The 15,913-nt window shown below is 42.4% G+C and overlaps 1 protein-coding gene across 2 annotated transcripts in view; it reads left to right on the forward strand.

Annotated features, from left to right (window-relative positions):
- rngtt (RNA guanylyltransferase and 5'-phosphatase) overlaps positions 1-7,822 on the forward strand; it is an 85,258-nt gene extending 77,436 nt beyond the window's left edge. For both annotated transcript variants that reach the window (XM_056428863.1, XM_056428864.1), the window contains exons 15-16: positions 3,722-3,845; positions 5,914-7,822. In XM_056428863.1, the coding sequence (XP_056284838.1) occupies positions 3,722-3,845; positions 5,914-6,077 (288 nt within the window). In that variant the 3' untranslated portion in view covers positions 6,078-7,822. The remainder of the gene's footprint in view (positions 1-3,721; positions 3,846-5,913) is intronic.
- The last annotated feature ends 8,091 nt before the right edge of the window (positions 7,823-15,913 follow it).

The following is a 15,913-nucleotide window of genomic DNA, read 5'->3' on the forward strand; positions in this document are numbered from 1 at the left end:
TTACCTTCGCATTGAAAATGCGGAAGGTTATGTTTTGATCGCCGTGTATTTATTTATTTATTTATTTTATTTTATTTATCACCACTGGCAGGTGTGCCCCATGGGCTTAATTGATGGTCCGGCCCCGCCTCTTAAAGGGGAGTGGCGTCACAGTGTTATTCGCAAAACTCAAAAAGTATTGAACCGAATCGCATGAAATTTGGTGGGATGATTGGTTATTATCCGGGGACCATTTGATTAGATTTTAGGATCAATCGGGTCAACGGTCAAGGTCATGGAAAGGTCAAAATCTTTTTTTTAACCATAGCACGATACATTTTTGTCCAATTGGCATGCAACTAATGCCAAAATGTTCATAATTCAATGCCCAATCTTGTGATATGCGAAGGTATGCGCTCTACCGAGTGCCCATTCTAGTTGCTAATGGAATAATGAGGGGGATTCTTTACTATTAACTCTCACAAGTCACTCACTTGTGTATATTTTAGCAGGTGCTGATATTAATTGACAGAAGACATTGAATGAATTCTGTTTGCAAGAATATTAAAGCAGATCCGTGCCACAGTGTACTTCAGCTGCGTTGTTCCCTCACAGGGAGTGCTGCTGCATGTTCCTACTTCTGCATCTTATATCCTCGCGCCACTGGTATATTATTTTGTTCAGTTTCTCATTATTAAAATGGACCCGAGTGCTGGCGTGTCACGGACCTGCGGGACGGTTCTGATTAAGTCTAGAAAGGCGGAGGTCAGTCGGAGAGCAAGAGGGGGGAAACAAAGCAGCACTTTAAATCTTTGCTCAAGCATGTCATTATCTCTAAAAAATAAATCCTGTGATAAACTGTGGGGACCCCAGTGTTTTATTAACAGGCAGGTTAACTGTGCGTGTTGTGCACTGACAAGTCAAAGGTCATGTTGTCTGTACATAATTGATGCCAGATGTTTTTAGTGTTTCCCAATGAGGAAAACTCTTGGTCCTGTTGTCCCTGACTTTGTTCTGATAGAACATGTGTTGGATCCACATGTGTAATTAATATGTTGATTCCTGGAAGTGATTCATGGCTTTAAGGACATGAACCTGTGCCTTAAGGAAATGACTTTACGGATGTACACTTATTTGCTTTTTCTCTGCGACTGAGGTGAGAAGATTAATCCATCCCTCTTGTACACTAACAATGGAGCTAATAAAGCTATCCTAGCCCAGCATAAGTTATTGTTATGGTAACAATAATGATAATAATAATAAGTCAGGCCTGAAGGATTGTAACAATAATGTTATAATGTGTCTTGCCTCAAAACCACAAATGTGTTTTTGAAATGTTTGTGCAAATTAAACCAAACTAATTAACATATCATGTTAATTACTGAGCTTTAGAGATATTTATGGGTCTTTTTTTTTCATGTTGTAGAATGCCAAGCAAGCCGTTTCCTTCTTCTCGTCTTCATGCAAAACTAAACTAATCACCGCCATCCAGCTCGGTGCTCGGCGCACAATCATGAGTGGTGTGGATCTTCTCGACTGACTCTCAGAAGAATCCCATTCAGCGCAGACTAACCTCATATAAACGATTACACTCTCAAGACAAACATGTTGTATTTCTAACGTATGAAGATCAAAGTCATTCTTCGAAGTGAAGGACACGGACGGTTTCCTCACAAGTCGCAGACATTAAACAAGAATGTCTCGACACGGCGTTGATTGTTTGAAATCGCCACACAACAAGTGTAACGAGTGTCTGTGCTGCTTCTCATTCTTGTTTGATTTGGCGGTAGTTTGTAAATCGGAACAAACAAATATTGGAATAGAGAGGCAGGAGGACGGATCCCTTCTGCGCCGCACTAGTGCAACACTGGCCGCTTAAGCTCTGCCAAAGCCCCTGGTATCTGGGCGCACACGTGTGCCGCCATAATGAGACGGATTTGGACGGATTAAACACCGAGTGGCGACGCAGGAATGGCAGCCAGCACGCCCCCCCTCCCCTCCCCCATCCCCAGCAGGAAGAGATCCCAGTCTGCTGCCTTCCCAGTCCTCTGGCAGCTTGTGTCGAGCTTCAGGGAAGCTCTGGGAGTCTGTCGCTGCGTTGCGCCGCCTGTTCTTCTCCAAAGACACGACGGTTTGATGTACAGTCAGTCCGACTAACGCGCCGTCTGTCTTCAAACTGACATCGGAGAAAATGTTGTGGAGATGAATCCGAATTTTGAAACGATGGCTAATTCTCATGAGTTATGATCTTACTGTTGTTTTCTAAAATGCATTGACTAGCATCTCTGTCTTTCCTGCTCACACATTTTATTTGCTTCCTGTGTGATTTTGCCCCCCCACCGTGTGCCCAGATGCCCCACACTCCAGGATCACACATGCTTTGTATTTTAGCCTCTTGCCAAACGCTAGTGCTTTCCTGGCAGTGATGGTCAATGTGTGACCTTGAAGGTCACATGGAGGTCAGCCTCTTTGTCTCTCCAGTCTCCACCCAAATGTTCCTGCTCGGTCCAGGTGAAAGGAGCACCGACTCATGTCACCATCATTTCTTTTACCGTTGCATTAGATTATTGCAGCCGCACGTTTCGCTTCCCGGCATCTTTGGAATTTTTCTTTTCCCAATCCTTGAGAATCCCTCCAGTGAGACTCGGATCCTCGACAAATGATCAACAGATGCTCGGATGTCTTTGATCTTCAGCGCCCTGGTCCATTTGCATATACTTTAACTATGTGGCAGTGTGCTCGGTGCATAGAGTTGATTTATTTTTCAAAGCAGAAGATGATGAAATGAGTCTGATCCTGTGTAGCTCAGGAGGAGGAGCAACTGCTTTGTTATCATCAGAGAGAAACACAATGTGTGTCTGTCTGTATCTATGTAGGAATCCTACATTTAGGTTATTTAATATCCAGTATATGTTAAATATTCCATCATGAATAGTAACTTGCTTACTATAAAAGTGATTAACAGAGCTGCTTCACTGTTTAATCTCACTGTGAATTTAATATCTTTGGGTTTTGAGATGTTGGTCAAACCAAATTTTCCCTATTATCGGACATTTATGGACTAAACAATGAATAAAGTGTATGATAGAGATGAATTATTCATTTAAATGACCATGATGTAGTCCTAATATTGCTCAGTTTACGCACCACAATACATAAGTTTTGAGTCCACAAAGGTTAATGGGTTTCAAAACGCTGACTGCTCACTTCCCTTTGTAGCCTCGAGAATGCAATTTGTTTACTGCCAATTTTAATATGACCAGATTTGTTCTCGCCGTTAAGAGGGGAAACCAGCAAATGTATTTGCTGCAGGCAAACGCTACGGCTGCCCGAATCAACATAATTCGTTATGAGCGGAGAAGTAATTTTTTCTGGACTTCAACTTTTAACACCGCGGTCGTGTGCATGTGAGCGTTGTCGTCCAGCCCTGCCTGCAGCGCCACTCTCCCTCGAAACGCCTCATCTACTCGGAAGTAGTGACCGCAAAAGCGATGACAATAATTTACCGCATATTCATATCGTGTTTGATTTTTTTTAACCGCAGTTACATGTGCCAATCCGTGTGAGCGGTTGGCATCCATCGGTGCAACAGCATTTCTCTGAAAGTGTCTCTTGAAATACGAGTGTTTATCAATTTCACTGGCGATGGTGGCAGCAAGAGGGAAATAAAAAATGGCACCACGGCGTCTCCTTCACTCTGTGTCGTGGAGTACAAACCGTCTTTGCCTCTTCGTCTTCACAGGCCACGAAGGAGCTGAAACAGTACGACAACAAGATCATCGAGTGCAGCTTCGCCAACAACACCTGGGTGTTCATGAAGCAGCGCGTGGACAAGAGCTTCCCAAACTCCTACGACACGGCGATGGGTAAGACGGGAAGAACAACCAGCTAATGGCTACTATCGACATGATTTCAAGTCTATACGCGGTTGCGTTGTTTTAAAGCTGCACTCTAAATGTGTATATCGGTGTGTGTTTGTGAAAGGGGTCACTTGCAGTCACAAACCCAAAGATCCCTGGACATTAGGGCTGCAACTAATGATTATTTTAATAATCCATTTATCTGTCGATTATTTTTTCGATTATTCGATGAATCTGATAATAATAATAAAACATTAATTTCCAACCCAATCAGAAACAGAACTGACGGTGCTTTACTCGCGTGAGTTTACTAGCCCGGCTATTTGTGGTTTAATCGCGTCATTCGCGTTGGTGAGGGGGCGGGGCTTATCTCTGTTGCTTTGCTCCGTGGAAGCGGTTATCATTTCCTTCATCCGCCACGGAAGAATTAACCATTAGTTCTGCTTTATACTTGTTGAGGACATCCCACAAAACGTCGTAACATCTAACGCCCTCGTGTTTTGGTTCATGACATCACCCGTAGGCTCACGCAGCTCGGTGACTTTCACCGACTACGTCTGCATGCTCAGATTGATTTCAAATACTTGCTGCTATGTTAAATACTCATAAATTCAGATTTGACGCCTTTTAAGTGTAAAAGTCATTTAGTTTTACAGTTCGTTTATTCTGATTTGAATTCCGAACAAACCATGTCTTCCCAAATGGTCCTCTCTACGAAAAAGACGAAACAGTTTCTTGAAAACACAGATGGAGTAAAAACAAAAGAGAGAGCAAGACTGAGAAAGAATACTAAAGTAATAGTTTACTGCAGCAATAAACCTTCTTGTGTCTAGCACTTATCTGAATGCTGACTTTACGCTGCTGTACGAAGGAGCACATAAAAGTACAAATTGAAGCGATAAAAACACAAGCCCGAAAAATACATCGAAAGAATTAATTGAATTGAAAGAAGACGACGATAGAAAAGATTGTCGTGAATTATTGATCTTCAGATCTTCAGGCAGAGAGTTTGGAGCCCAGATGGCAGAAAAGCACCTTTTTAACATTACTCATTGAGGCAGATGGATCCGCCAACATTACTCATACGCTTTGGAACAATTGGCTCTTCATTTCAGACTTCTTTCAGATTTTCCTAAATTACAGATTTGGCAGAGTTCCGTATCTATAGCTCGCTAATTTGACAAACTCTCAAATTAATTAAATCTCTTGGTTGAGAGCTGAGGTGTCAGTTGTGAGCAGATGCTCTTGTGACGGCACCCAGCTGTGATGCAGCTGTGAGGCCGAGAGGAAAAAGCATATTGTCACCGCCAGTTGGCGAAGAAAGCAGGATTATTAGACTGCATGTTACTTTATTTTCAACACTCCGTAACATATTTTGGAACTCATCAACTCATCACCGTCTGGGCCTCGTCTTCACCTTCACCAAGTCAGGAGTGAACGTGGACTGGCGGAACAACCTAAACTGAGTTGGGCCTTGTTGATCTGCTACGAGTGAAGATTCAGAAATGACAATTCCCTTAAAAATGTGTTTAGATTTTGGTGGACTGCTGAGGTGAAATAACTCAAAGTTGAATCGCGTATTTTCCTTCTTTCCAAACTTGGGGAACAGGAAATGCATCAAGCACGGAGGATTGCGGGTGTTCCAGGAGTGTGGAGGATATAAATGTAATCTCAAAAGACCTCCGAACAAAGGACTCGGTCCTCGGGAGAATTCAAAGGATCCTCGATATCGTAGCAGTCTTCAGCGGGATCCGATGACGCAGCATTCTTAAAATGTCGCCTTTGAAGGATTCCTCTTTGTGAAATATCTTCAGCTCCTGTAGTTTTTTTTCATTTTAAAAGGCAAAAAAAAGAAACCACCTTTTTAAACTCATTAAATGTACCGAATATCTCACTAAAGCTCCAACATGTCGTTTCACAGAGCTGTACTTGGGCTTTAGTAAGCAGTCAATTACAGGTTCATGTCTTAATTGTATTCGTTTTTGCCGGTGCTAAAATACACAACATGTTCTCCCCGTGCAGGAGCATGTCACCAGCTCTGAAGTAACTTCCTGCCTGTCGTTTCTCTTCTCAGCTGTGTGTAAAAGCATCCAGGAGCCCGTCACGAAGGACATCCTCTTGGAGTATGTGGACCGCTGTTCTCCAGGAGTCCAAGCACAGAACCGGAAACACCCACCGGACCCAGACTCTGAGCTCATGCCCCCTCCTCCTCCAAAGAAACCCAACCGGGTGCCCTAACCCACAGCTGGGCTTTCCGGACTGCTCTACAGTCACAGTGTGCGTCTCCATCACCAGCCACGTTGACCTCCCCCCCCCCTTCCAGAAAACAGACATTTCAAGGCTTTCTTACCCTCAGCACATTCGCTTCATCAGCCTGTACATGCAAGGACTTCAGAAACCTTTAAATGACTGCCTCGTCGTCATTAATTTACTTTGTAGAAACTTGTTTGTAGCTTTAAATTGCTGGTGTTTTATTAAAATGAAAATCCTGACGCTTAGGTTTATTTTGGTTTGGTTTTCCGATTTATCTTCTTTCTTTTTTTTCAAGTCTGAGCTATTTATCTAGGGGGACGTTGTTATGGCTACAACATGCAGACCTTGTATATGTTTAGTGAACTAGTTCCTTATTTCTATTGAAGGAAGAGTAAACATCGTCAACACTCAGTCTGCTGTTTGAATGCTTTGGAATCGGGAAATAATCCTTCAGGTACCAGTTCAGATAAACTCAAAGCTGCGTGTGTTCGGACTTCAGTTAACAGGATGTGGTTCGGGTTAATCTGCCACTCTTCAACCCAGAATGCAAAGTCGTCGGTTTCCGACTGTTTACAGATACAAACAGCTCTGTGCTGTGTGGACTTTTTGTTTAAAGGCCACGTGGGCAGATGACAACATGGTTACATCATCACAACTACAAGGGAGTACGTCGTGACGCCGAGCTACAGAGGGTGACGGATACACATAAACCAACATCAAGTGTATCTGTAAGGTGAATACTTGTGTTCTTTGAGTCGATTGATGTTTTGAAGAGAGTGATGGAGAGCGCGACAGTAAAATTGGGTTGAGATCTGGAAGATGTATTCAGGCCCTGATTGAACCTTTCAGAGACGCCCCTCAGACATGTTTCATCTTTATCACAGGCATGTTTATGCTGTATCTGTCACAGTGAATACGCAGTCCTACAACCAGAATTAAATTGTACTTGTGTTCACTGTGTCGATTCAGTGACACGCTGATTTAACTGACGACTCGTGCCGTTGCGTCAATTTCATTCACACCGGGAGACATTTCTCTGACGCTGCGGGTCATGGATGTAGCTGGATAGCTGGCTACGTAGGAAGGTGACGCCCCACTCCTGGTTCCAGGCTGGGACACGGTCCTGACCGATGGGGGTGTGGCACGTGGGCGATGTTACTGGAGCTGCCATGTTGGAAGCTTTTTGGTTCCAGAGTGAGTTTTTGGCGAGTGCAGACCAGATTCAACTGAGCATGTGTTGTCGCGCGTGGCGTCTCCTCTGTTAATGCTCCTTGATTCTTATTCTCCTTTATAAATTTTGCATTGGCCGTCTTGTAGTTGAGCTCTGTAAATGAAGATGACTTCCCATCCAACTTTTTAAAAAACATGCTCATCGCTCCTTCATTTTTATACCATCGGAAAATTGTTGCCAGGGAACATTTCAATTTATTTTTCTTACCATGTTGCCCACGTTGTTGCCTGTTGCTAGGAGTGTCTCCCATCTGCACTGTTTATCACCCACTGTCGTGTTTGTGGAAATGCTCGGCAGATCTCACATGCTGACTGGTTTATTTACCTTCTTTGGTTGGGTTTAACCTGTGTAAATCATGTTGTTTCCATCAGTTTGATGTATTTATTTATGTATGTTTTTTTAAATTAAGGGGACACTCTTAAGTGGATGATGCTACAGAAATTATTCAACATTGAGGGATATTTATATTTCTGTCTGACTAAAATAAGTGTGCATTTCAGTGTGTTGTTGAAGTTTGTTTGAAATCAGTGTTTCTGTGCCCCCCTTGCAATGAAACGACTTATTTTCTAAACGTGTGCTTATTTTCCGATCAGAGGGAAGGTAGAAGAAGTCATGCAGCGTGGAGAATTTAGATCAGAAGGTACGGAGTAACTGTAAGTCAGTGGGGGAATGCATGTGTGTTGTGAGTTAGTCGGAGCCTGAAGCGACCGCTCTCCTTACAGCGGAGGCAGATGAGCTGTTCTCCCTCTGGCTGCACATGAAAGCTGACTGATTCTCATCGAAAGCCTCAATGACCTTTTTGTCGTGTGGCTGCTGCCTCTGAGACATTGCTGCTCACTTAAATTCATTCTGCATCCTCTCAAACCGAGCTGAGACTAGTTTTCGGATCCAACATAACCTGTTTTTATTCTCCAAACCCCTTATGGCCGAATGGTTCTCTGCCTCCTCCTCCTTGTGGAAACATTGCCCGGGTGGAAGCACAAGAGTATGCACACAAACACCCAAAGGGTGAACCAATATTATCAATAAATGTGTTTTCTCAGGGTGCCATCGGGTTCAGGAGGGGAGCTTCTGTATGGATCGGGGAATGCAAGTACACACTTTACAAAGATTATGAGGCTTCCTCTTTCTGGGCTCAGGTGTTTAGAGAGCAATATTAAATCGGCAGACGACTTGCAGGCCGTTATCGTCCCAATAAATGCATTATGAATAATGCATTTGTGTGGTTCTCACTGTCTCTGTAATCTGAGCTGTAAAGCCTTCTGTTGAGCTCCAACCAGCATGTGTGCTGACTTACTGTGTGATTGTGGCTGCTGACATTTTTATTTTTATCAATTTTGAAAACAGTGCAAAAAGGTCTGTGGATACTGATTAAGACAACATAATACTAATAATATTCACTCCGTAAGCATGATTTAGTTATCGATTTTTATCGCAGAAATACAAATATGATAAGGAAATATATACACTGTAAAACATCAGACAGCAATTTAGTTTCTATTTGGTCCTTACTGACCGCCAACAAACAAACTCGGATGACCCCAACCAGGTAAGTTCCGGTGTCATCTCTGAGATCGGTCCTTTTCCATCTTCTCTCTTAAGAGGCTAACGACTATCGTTAGCTTGCGCTAATTTATCTACGCTTATGATTTCTTGGAGCTTGAGCCTCGTGACCACCGGTCAGTTGCCGATCTCTCGAACTCCGAAGGCTGCGACGAGCTGTCCCTCTCAGGAGGGAGCGAGATGTTCACCGTTCAGACCATCGAGCCTTTCGTACGCTCTTATTCATCGCCAGTGTGATGCGGAGCATCTTTACTTGGGAACATTATTTAGGGAAATGGATTAACATTAATGATTAATGATTGTTTTCCAAGTTTGGCAAAGTGCTCTTGCTTCGAGCTAATTTAATGGCGTGCTAGAGAGAACTTATCCGCTCGGTGTTTGCTAGATTGACAACGTTCGGAGTCGGTAAAGAGAGCATCCACGCTCCCCTCTTGTCTTGGCCTAAAGGTCTGAGGGACGTCCTTTTCCTGATCCTCCACCCTAGTTCAGGGAAGGCTGATGCATCTGATCTACCCATGGCTTAGCTGGTTCCTGTGGAGGACCTTATCTTAGTCGCAGCATCAGCTCCGGTGACGAGCGACCCTCCCATGGGCCTGGCTCCAGTTTCTAAGCTTGTAGTCCTTTGGATGGGGCAGAAGACGGCTCCATGGGGTCTGGCATGCCTGCAGCTGGATACACGGAACCTCCACCTGCTGGGACCTTTTTCAGGCACCTTCCTGCCCCCACCACCTCTACTGTTCCTCCCTTTGAAGAATCAAAAGGGTATTGCGTGCATGATGGAGTACATCAGATGGCCGTATATGTGGGATCCGGCAAAATGTGGCGCAGTCATTCTTGTAGAAAGAACATCCGGACTGTCCCAGTGGATCCCGGCAGCTGCTCTACAAGCTCTTCAGCAGCCTGCTCTTTGAAAACAGATCCTCTACTACTGGGCGAAACGGGCGAAAGATTGAAGTGGCAGAAGTGTCTCCACGTGATGGGCGACCTTGGGAGGTGTGCTGCCTCTTCACGGGCATCACGGAGCACATTCACCACATGCTCCAGAGTAAATGTTGCCACCCCCATCCGCTGGGTACGGTTCTTCTGCAAAGTTCCTCTGAAGTACAGTGGGTACGGAAAGTATTCAGACCCCTTTGAAATGCTCACTCTTTGTTTCATTGCCGCCATTTGCTAAAATCAAAAAAGTTCATTTTATTTCTCATTAATGTACATCATCTTGACAGAAAAAAACAAATGTAGAAATTTTAGCTAACTTATTAAAAAAGAAAAACTGAAATATCACAGTCATAAGTATTCAGACCCTTGAATATTGAGTCGAAGCCGTTTGAGCTCGTACAGCCAGGAGTCTTCTTGGGAACGATGCAACAAGGTGTTCACACTTGGGGATCCTCTCCAGTTCCGTCAGGTTGGATGGTGAACGTTGGTGGACAGACATTTTCATGTTGATACAAGTCATCCAGTGCTGAGTCCTGCCTCTGGCGGTCAGTAGGGATGAAATAAAACAAAAGTTATATAGAACCGTAGAACTTCAGGATGGAACTACGGTTACTAGGTGTGGCAGCTGTCTCCAATTTGGCCTCAGCTGCTGGTGATTGGCAATCAGTCAGCAGTCGAGTGAGCAGAGGCGCAGTGTTGCGGTCTGCTGAGTGTGGTGTGTGATCCGAATGAAACATGTTGTCAACCGGAACCTCTTTGTGCCTGGCTGATCCTTGGAGCTTTTGGGGGGAACCCACGGGTAGCGGCGGGAGACAGCTGCCACACTAGGGTTACCATGGTTACTGTGAGCTCAACATTCTGTAGGGCCGAACTCTGGTATGGCACCGGAACTTATACCTGGCCGGAGTCATCCGAGGTTACACGTGAATTTGTTGATGTAAAAACTCGACCTGCGTGCGCCCGAAATTTCTGATATTCAGTGTTAAGGTTCCTGAATTCATAAATCTGTAGATCTGTAACTTTGTGTTTTATGTTCAGGACACTAGCATGAGCTTTTCTAACTTAGTCTTGTCAAATGAAGTTTCAAAGAAACATAACCATCAAATTAGCGAAACTCCCAGCTGATTATGTTTGATAGAATGCCAATTTAACATCTTACATTCATTGGATTTATCCCAAATTCAGTGAAATTAACTGAATGAGTTGGTTTTTTACATTTTCAAAACTGATTGTATGAATGATTGTGAACTTCTTCATCTATTGCTTGTGCATCTTCAATTCTATCATTTGTTTCCATGATTTAGATTTGTTGATTGATTTTGAATGTTTTTTCTCCAAAGATATTTAATAGGGTGAGTGCGGTGTGTGCCTTAAATTCCAGACTGAGTAAGAAGCTCCAAACTCTAATATATACAACAACAAAAGGGTTTACAGTCCATATATTGTTACTTGTTTTCATTGATTAATGACCCCAATATATTCAAATTATCTATTGAACTATTTAGTTTGATTTTCATCTTAAAGTTCTGCACATGTTTAAGAAGCTCCCTACCAGAGATAATTTCCACTGCACTAATCTCAGAATCGTGAATAATCTGATTCATTTTCATTAACGAGCTTTGCTCTTGATAATGAAGTGAGATAGCTCTGACCTGATTACCCCGCTGAAATTAGAAATGTAATCATATGAATGTCTCATCTGCTGGAGTCGGGGAGGCATGGTGCCATAAATCTATTATAGCAGATTATCTTGCTCATAAAGTCTTCCGAGGCGCGATGCCATGTGGCAACAAATGACTTCTATTTGGGGGGAATGGCGAAGAAGCTCCATCAGAAGTAGCGATCAGGAGGTGGTTATTTGTGACGGCTCATTCTGCAACAGGAGCACAGCGATGCTAATGTTTGATCTCGCTGCGCACGTCATTTTTTAATGAACACGACACACGGCAAAAGGTGAGCCCGAGTTGCATTTCTGAAGATTCCACAAGCCACTGAAATATTTTGTGACGAGTCAGTCGGAACATCTTCAGCACTAATGGGTCGTTTTTCTGAATTAAACTAAATATGTGTGTATGATGCAGTTACTAATTTCTACTTAAGATGTAATTGGATCATTTAAAAGTGGGTTTATAGTGCACGTTTTTGCCAACTGAAATGCAAACACACTACATCATGAGTAGCTATTGGTCAAATCCAGTAATTATCTTTTTAATTTAAACATCTTTTATGTCCAAAGAATCCAAGACTCATCACCAAAAACTTAAGTTTTACATGGAAATCTTAAAGTTCAAACACCTCCTGCTATTAAATGATTATCGTAGCGAGGTTTTGGGACAGGGATGTCTATGTGTACAGATTGTAAAGCACTCCGAGACTAATTTGTAATTTGTGAAATTGGGCTATACAAATAAACTGAATTGAATTGTACGCTTAAAATTTACCCAAATCATATTTGACCGGGTACATTTATGTACTTCCGCCAGAATCATTCCAGGGAAAGAAAAGAAACATTTTACATATATCTGGTAAAGACAATTACTAAAATGAAGACTGTAGATTAAAAGTTTTTTTGTGTTTATTCTACTGTCTTTAAAGAAAAAACTACAATTAATTGAAGTGTTTAGTTTTAGTTTTGTAGCTCACGCCATGGCATCCATCAGTTAAAATATCATTGTCATAACTGGTTAAAATAAGGTGCTGAGATTCGACAGGTTCTACTCAAACCCAGGATTAGATTTATTTGAATAAGAAACGTATTCGAGCGGAACACACTTTGATTACAAGACCTTTGGAAATCAAAAGAATCAATAGTCAGACCTATACCAACAAAATGTAGTTTTCATTTAATGCATTTTCAATATGGTTTTTTTGCACTTAGTTGTGGGAAAAACCTCCAACAAGCATTTAGTTCAGGCCAGAGCAGACGAGGCTATGACAACAGGCAACAACAATGCTGCCTATGTTGTGTTTAAAGCAGCATCTGTAAAGCTTTGAGGTCAAACTGCAGTTACGCTTAATGACTTGGTAAAATGTCACTCACAAAAAAACCAAAAAGAAAATCCCCTCTCCTGGGTGAATGCTTCCCTCCACCTCATGCTGACATTCTCACATGCGCCAAAGTGAACGGAGTAAAGAAAAAAGCATGAATCATGTTGCATTCTTTAATTCTCTGGCTTTCTACTCCTCAGTAGCCAGCGGGCAGAAAAGAATCATCGACTTCATACAAACGTGGTGGAACTGCAGAAAGCTCGTCGGCAAAGTGATTTCATGTTGATTACAGCAACTCTTGGTGTGCTGAAGGAGAAGTGTGTTGCCGTCGCACCGTGGAGACGCCTTTAAAAAATAAAAAGGGGAAATTCAATAAAAAATGTTCTGACCTTTTCAGTGTAAATGTTGGCAATCAATGCCACTCAGCCTGCAGTCAGGGGGCTTCAGCAGAGCAAGCGCTGAATAAATGATGCAAATTGGGAGAAGTGTCAATTACCATGCTTCACTGATTTTACAAAACTTTTAACATTTGTCATAAACTAGAGGAGTTTTTGAGACGTAATTTTCTGCCATGATATATCTCGGCCTCTTCTGCATCAAATTTGAGCATTTCCTATAATATTGAGTCATATTTCATGGACATGCAGTGCAAGACTTTTCATGTCATTTTTCCAGAAATGTAATTACGGTGATGTTCCTGTTCGCTGCACACATCGCAGAGCGTTACCTGCGTTGCAGGCACATGAGATGAAGCAACCTCTGCTGTGAGAGTACCTGACAGTAGCAAGCTGGATGTACTTTAGTGCACCGAGAGCATGCTCCATCACAGAAGCACCAACATTTTTTCTAAAAGCAGCAGTACTCGAGTAACCTCACGCTTTTATATTTTCAGAAATGTAATGTAAAAGTTGAACACTGTTAAATTAAATAATTCAGATCTATGCAGATAATTGATCTGATAGGTGTAAAGCCCATCGCTCTCCATTCATGATCAGTCGGTGATCTCAAGTGTGGGTCTGCAGCTGGAGAGTCGGACGCCTTTCGGGGATCTGTCGCCCGTGGTAACCAATATGCCATCAGTGATCCTCCGGTTGTCATTGCTGCAGCAATGTTGATGTAGCAGACAACACCGTTAATATGGCCTGTGTTTGTCTCAGCTTGTTTTCAATTTGTACACATTTTTCTTCATTTTTCCAACTTGCTTTTCGGTTTCATTTAACACAGACACCAGAGATGGCCCCCACCTGTCACTCAAAACGACCATGCCTTAAATTATACCTAATTTAAGCCTCAACATGATTTAAACGGGAGAGTTATAGAAAACATTACACCCCATACAGGTATGAATGGGGATATTAGCTGTAGAAACCGAAAACATAGTTTTGTTTCGGCTGTAAAGTTGGCAATTTAACATGGGGGTGTATCTCTATTCAAGTGGTCATTTGATAAACTACTGTTTATGACACTTCTGCATGGCTTCATCTTGAGAGTGAGTGAGTCTGCACCACTGTGTCAGTCTAAGTCTAATCTCACGTTCTTCTGCAGCCACCTGCATCGTATCATCACACAGATGAGTGCGCTCACTTTGAGTGTTTTGGCCGCTGTGTTTTGCAGCGTGGACTGCTAATGCCACTTTTGGATTCAGCCAAATGGTGGCGGTTTTAATATCCAGTAAATGGGTTTGAGAGGCTCTATTCATCCCCTTGCATTATTATGCTGTATTTCATTATATAAAATATGTGTTGTAACTTTCCTTGTCTCCCGGATGATGTGCTCGTGTTTTCTTTTGGATAATACTCTGCAGTTCTTTTACATATATTTGTCACAAACTGAGCTTTTTGTTTTCTCATTAATGCAATTTACTAAAAACATGATATCCGGAATCTCTCCTTGACTCGGTCTCGCAGATCTACAGATTATCAGTCAAAGAGGCGGCGGTGTGATTTGGAGACAAGTTCATTAGATTAGGTGGAAAGCCAGTGAGGACGCAGCATTTGTCATGTTTCATGTGGTATAGCTGCAGGAGTGTGTGTGTGTGTGTGTGCTGCTGTGTGTGAACATGATGATGGTAGAGGGGGGAATGATAACATCCTTGCTCACTAGGCATTTCCATTAACTTGTTGTTGTTTGAGCAAACAGACAAAGTTAAGGGGGGGTTGGGCTTGCTGTGCATCCAATGAGGAGCTGTAAAGGAAACCGAACGGCGTTGACGCAGGAATAAAGACTTTGCTCTGTGGACAATCGGTCAAGTCATTTTGGACTGCAGTGCTCCTTGTAAGCAACGCTCACTGCCAACCCAACACAATACACTGATGAAATACCTTTATGTGATTGATGTGTCTGCACTGCTCTCAACATTAATTTCACCCCTTCAATCTCTGTCTTTGAAGCTCCCTTTAGATTCCCTTTCATGAACAAATGGTGATGAACACACAGCCCCATTGGAAGCCGCAGTCCTTTCGCCAACTGGCTGATGCAGAATCATTACACAGATGCACAATAAAAAGGCAGAATAGAACAGACGTAATCAAACTCAGAGCTCTGCATGACTAATTGTGTTAATTTATTCCTGCGGCGCTTCATTCAGTGCTTCAGATGCACAAAGGAATAGACACAGATTACCTGTGCCACATCACAGAATCACAACTCTGTTATTGTACTGTCTTAAAAAGTTTCTGAGATGTATAAATCATCACTATCTTCCACATCAAACGGGGTTATAATAGTGCATAGAAAGTATCTGTTATATAACATTAAAAGAGGTTTTTGACATACATTATTTACAGGACTACTATTAGCAATTCTCAAAGGGGTTATTTCTTTGTCATAAGTGAATCATCACTTCCTATGCACGGATACCAAATATTAAATATTTCTTGAAATAATTGCATTAAATACAACTGATTGTTGTACAATAATCTCTATTTCAGATTCTGCCTCCTTATGCAACGTTCGGGTTTCTGTTTGTAGTCTGCGTAGTTTTGACTAATCACGTTTGGCTTTGGTTGAATGCTAAATAATATGTGACGAGAGCAAAAGAAGCAGAATGCATCGGCTGAAATGCAAGATGGGAATCCACTGGCTATTAACAACAATTGTTAAG

The sequence above is a fragment of the Pseudoliparis swirei genome, chromosome 12 (assembly GCF_029220125.1).
Source record: "Pseudoliparis swirei isolate HS2019 ecotype Mariana Trench chromosome 12, NWPU_hadal_v1, whole genome shotgun sequence".
NCBI lineage: Eukaryota > Metazoa > Chordata > Actinopteri > Perciformes > Liparidae > Pseudoliparis > Pseudoliparis swirei.